General features: G+C 31.9%; 1 protein-coding gene across 1 annotated transcript; it reads right to left on the bottom strand.

The window, feature by feature from the left end:
* Positions 1–217: 217 nt before the first annotated feature.
* On the bottom strand, positions 218–2,505 carry LOC123302961. Its single transcript, XM_044886055.1, has 3 exons — positions 2,349–2,505; positions 2,118–2,198; positions 218–312 (listed from the first exon to the last, which is right to left on the bottom strand). Exons 1-3 carry the CDS (start codon positions 2,437–2,439, stop codon positions 218–220), a joined length of 267 nt encoding a protein of 88 aa, XP_044741990.1. The 5' UTR covers positions 2,440–2,505.
* Positions 2,506–4,810: the final 2,305 nt, after the last annotated feature.

Here is a 4,810-nt window from a genome sequence, read left to right as displayed (position 1 = left end):
TGAGCCATTTGGAGTTGATACCGTATTTCTAGAAATGCAATTGGTCGATTTAAAAAGTAAAGCTTTGCGGAGTGGAAAATTTACAGAGTTGAAAAGTAAGTTGGAAAATAGTTGAATATCTTGGTCCAAACTAATCCAAAATGATAAACAAGCTTTCGAGTGGTATTTACAAAATTGTTGTAAAATAATTTTTGAAATTTTCCTACGCTTCTAAGCTTTATATAAAATTTAGTGATAACATTTGTCCTCCCTTCAACTCTTCTTGCGAAGCGGCAAGGGGTGATAAAAACTTTTGAGCGAGTGATTCCAAAACTAAAAAAATACAAGTTGAATGAACTTTTGAGGTTCCAACTTCGATGATTTTTCGCGGAGGTACATCTATTAGAAATTAAGGTAAAATTTTGGGTAAAACTTTAGTTCCTTTATTATTTGTTTTTTGTTATAGCATAAATCAAGTACTATTAATTGTTGTCAAGTAAATTTTGTAATTCGCCGTCGTAATCAGCCGAGTTAAAAAAATAAAATTATTGTAAAAATTAGATCGTTCAACCAAACAATCAAGCTATTCAGCTTTTTGTATATTAGTTAAGAAGTAGTAATTTATGTAGATTAGTTAAGAATGATTTTTTTTTGGAGTTTTCTAAGATTTCAGTCGATACTTTTTTTTTTACTTTTATTTTGTTTTTTCTGTGGGATTTATCATTAATTATGCAGAAACACTTTAAAAAGCTAGTTGAAAAAGAATTTTTCTTGTTGAGAAAGGACATCGCTCAAATTATATGTAATCTGCATTTCGGTCAAACTTTTTCAAATTTTGGGGAATGATAGTTTAAGTCAGCCTGAATAAAAGTTCCCATTGTCACAAGTCATGAAAATGGCAGGATTTCAAGTTATCGCTAAATTAAAGTTGGAAAATGTACTCATTTATATAAAAAAAATTATTGTAATTTAATTGTCAAAAATCATGTACGTATATATGTAGCTGAAAATATTGATCTTAACGCTTCATATTACTGATCCACTGAACATTTAACACTGCTTCTTCTTTGAATTTCGTAACATATTCTTCAAACAAGCAAGAATTAAAAAACAACACCCTTACATTAAAAAACACACGTATGCAGTTATACATATATGTATATGTATTTGCCTATGCACACATAGGCATATTTTATACAAATAAGTACATTTTCAAACTTTAATTTAGCTATAACATGAAATCCTGTCATTTTCATGAATTGTGACCATGGAGACATTTCTTTAGAATGACTTAAACTATCATTTGCCAAAATTTGACCGAAATGCGGATTACAGATAATTTGGGCGAGTGTGCGAGGTCCTTTGAAGGTTCAAAGATTATTTATAGGTATTCAAGGAAATTGGAAATTTGTCATATTAAGAGTTGTTCGAAACCATCGAAAAATTGAAAGCAGTGTCTTTACGTGAAATTATATTAAATAAAAAAGATACTCGACAGATGGTTAATAGAAGAACTATAATACTACATCTTCTTATGAAATGATGGCGCTTTTAAAAACAACACATTACATAATACATAAATTTTGTGTACATTTTGTAGAATATCTCATTTTATAAATAAAATATTCTTGTTTTACATTAAAAAAGAGTGTTGAATTTGAATTTAAAAAATGTGTATGTAAAAAAAAAATAAATAAAAATAAAACGCATTACTAGCAACATAAAAACATTACAGATCCCTGACATTGACTTACTTTTGTTATAAAATCTATAAACTACACCATCAACCATGCACAACTGGACATACCTAGATTTGTGCACACATATTGACCAAGACTAGAAAATAAGGAGAGTTAACTCTGGATCTCGGCCAATACATTCGATGAGCCCATATACGTCCGGCACTTGTAAGTTCGTTTATCTGAATTTGGCGGGGTTGATTGTATCTCACGAGCATGCGTATTTGTCCCTACGCAACTTATACAGTTACTGGTTAAGTAAGACATCAAAAAGGTATTCCACGTAGCCAGTCATTTACAGAGGGTTCCATTAATAGAAGTTAAAATACAGGTTATTTCCGATTATTAAATAAAATAACGTATTATCAATATCATTGCTGCTACAAAAATTATGAATACCGAGCCTTCGCGCTAATTCTTTGGCCGTTTCTTTAATCATCGGTCCACTTACCGGAACGTTTTTGTTACGAAGTTGCTTGACTCATTTTAGCAAACACTGTTCAAGTTCTGGATATTCTGATAAGCGTACACGTTTTAGTTTTCTTTGTCCTTCAGAACTTTGTGACTGAATTTTATCTTTATTCTGAATTATTATTCAAAGGGTAGATTTCGGCACATTAAATTCGGTACAGACTTCATCGCGTAGCTTCCCACTTTCATAAATGGATATTAACTTCATTTTTTCACGTACTGATAACGATTTGAGCCTTCGTTTCGGCATTTTTCAAAGAAACATACGCATGATAATAAATCAAAGCTAAAACTGAAGGTCATTGAGGCTCATTAGTTAAGTGCGAAATTTGCGGGTAAAATATGAATAAGTAAGTTAATGTATATAAAATTCACTCGCTGTCTCAGTTATAGAGGTAACTATGACGATAAAATAGAAAGCTCAAATCCCAGATATAGAGATTTGCTTCGTCCCATTAACAGAGGCAATTCAGTGCCAAAGTGTTAGTATGAGTTCCAGTTATGGAGGTTTCTCTAAGCCCAGTTATACACGTCGATGATACATCACAGTATGTAGGTACACCGTGTTTGCAGCAACAAACACTTAGGTATTACTTGCATTGATTAATGGAAAGCTGATTTCAATATTGTTTGTCAATTAATTGTTATCAAGAAAGTCAGTCAATCATGTTCATGTCAGAGTAGAGTAGAGTCTGTTACTTAGTCAGTCTCACTAACTAACTCTTTAAATATGGTTATAACAAGTAAAAACAAATTGACTGAGTTAATTGTTGAAATACCATCTATAGAAAGAAAGTCTTGATTATCAGTGCTTGCATAATTTTTTTATAAATTAGAAGAGTATAAAAAACTAACACAACTATGGCGGCCTTTCGATAAGAATGTTTCACAAGGCCACTAGTTGCAGCTACTTGCAAATTTTCAACTCTCTATCATTTATAGTTTGGAACCTCGAGAATAAACAGTGACGTTTACGAAGAAATGTTTCAAAAAAAAGTTGTTTAATTTTTTATAAGAAACATTTTGTATTTTTAAACTTTTGTTCTATCTCTAACGGTTTACAAGAAGGCCCAATTGACCTATGTTGCTCATTTACGTACTAGACCTCACTTTACGTCCTGAGCACTCTGTAAAAATTCATCACCAATTAGCACCAATCAGCTTGAAATATTTTTTCGTTTTTGAGTTATCGTCTTGTGAGGCAGACGGACAGGCGTCAGACGAACAGACAGATAATCGGGAATGGACTAATTAGGTGATTTTATGAATACTTAGAGTTACCACCTCAGTCAGGTCTCTCATCCGGCACATTATGAGGGTGAAGTTGTTTGGGGAGGGGAGATTGCAGTGAGAAGCGAGAAATTCAAAAAAGTCTAATTTCGTCATCTTTAATTTATTTCAACTACATCTAAAATATTATTAGGAAGCAATATAAATATATTAGAAATTTGTACATTTTGTCCATCATTTTGTACGAAAACTATCAGTCAGTTTGTTTTGGCATTAATACTTAAGTATCTATCAACACTTAATCACAGACATGAAAATTTATACAAGTATGACTCGAGCAAAACGAACAAACATGCAAATTCTGCATGAACGTGACTTAAATAGAATGAATATAAAAGTTTTACAACTGACTTCTTATCGTGATACCAACAAAATAAGCTGAAAAATCTTGTAAACACTAAAATCATGAACAAAATCAATTCTCACTACTCTAGTTGCTGAAGTCCATTGTAGTGGCGATTCAGCAATTTTTCGACCCTGACCACGCGATGGTCCGGCAAAATTTTCAAAAACCCGGCCGCCGAGCAAAATCTTCTAAGCCCATCACTGCCGGGCGAGTAGGTGGCAACTCAAATATTTTTAAGTAGGTATTACAAACCTAGGACTAAACTTAGTATACCTTGATGTATATTACATTTATACAAGGTATAACAAGTGAAAACAAACAATTGGCTGTGTTAATTGTTGAAATACTATGTATAGACAGTGTTAATTACTCTGTCACATTACTTATACATACATGTCACACACATAACTGATATACCCATATAATACTACAATTTGCGCATAATTTGCGCTCTCACGGATAAACAGGGATGTTTACGAAAAAATGTTTCAAACAAAAGTTGTTTATTTTTTTATAAGAAACATTTTATTAAACATTTAAACTTTTGTTCTATTTCTAACGGTTTACAAAATGGGTTCTACGGACCCAAGACCCAATTGACCTATGTTGCTCGTTTACGAGCTCAACCCCACTTTTTACGTCCTAAGCACGCTATAAAAATTTCAGCTTGGTATGTATTTCTTTTCGTTTTTGAGTAATCGTGATGACAGACGGACAGACGACAGATGACAGACAGACAGACAACCGGAAATAAACTAATTAGGTGATTTTATGAACACATATACCAAAATTATGTTCTTAGCATCAATATTTTTAAGCGTTACAAACTTGGGACTAAACTTAGTATACCTTGGTATATTTCATATACATGGTATAAAAATAATAAAATAATGAAAACATAAAAAGTAAAAGTTTTTATATTTATAGCATAGATAAACATTGTAGTATAAATTGCTGGCATATATTACGTATACGAGTCTTGAAT

This window comes from Chrysoperla carnea, chromosome X (assembly GCF_905475395.1).
Source record: "Chrysoperla carnea chromosome X, inChrCarn1.1, whole genome shotgun sequence".
Taxonomy (NCBI): Eukaryota; Metazoa; Arthropoda; class Insecta; order Neuroptera; family Chrysopidae; genus Chrysoperla; species Chrysoperla carnea.
This window is presented reverse-complemented; position numbering and strand designations above follow the sequence as displayed.

What these genes read in the sequence shown, in the direction of transcription:
- LOC123302961 (XM_044886055.1), bottom strand. Translation starts at nt 2,439, where the DNA reads ATGCCGAAACGAAGGCTCAAATCGTTATCAGTACGTGAAAAAATGAAG. An exon ending in GAAGCTACGCGATGAAGTCT is followed by an intron (nt 2,199 to 2,348) that starts GTACCGAATTTA and finishes TGCTAAAATGAG; the next exon opens with TCAAGCAACTTCGTAACAAA. An exon ending in AGAATTAGCGCGAAGGCTCG is followed by an intron (nt 313 to 2,117) that starts GTATTCATAATT and finishes GTATTTTTTTAG; the next exon opens with TTTTGGAATCACTCGCTCAA.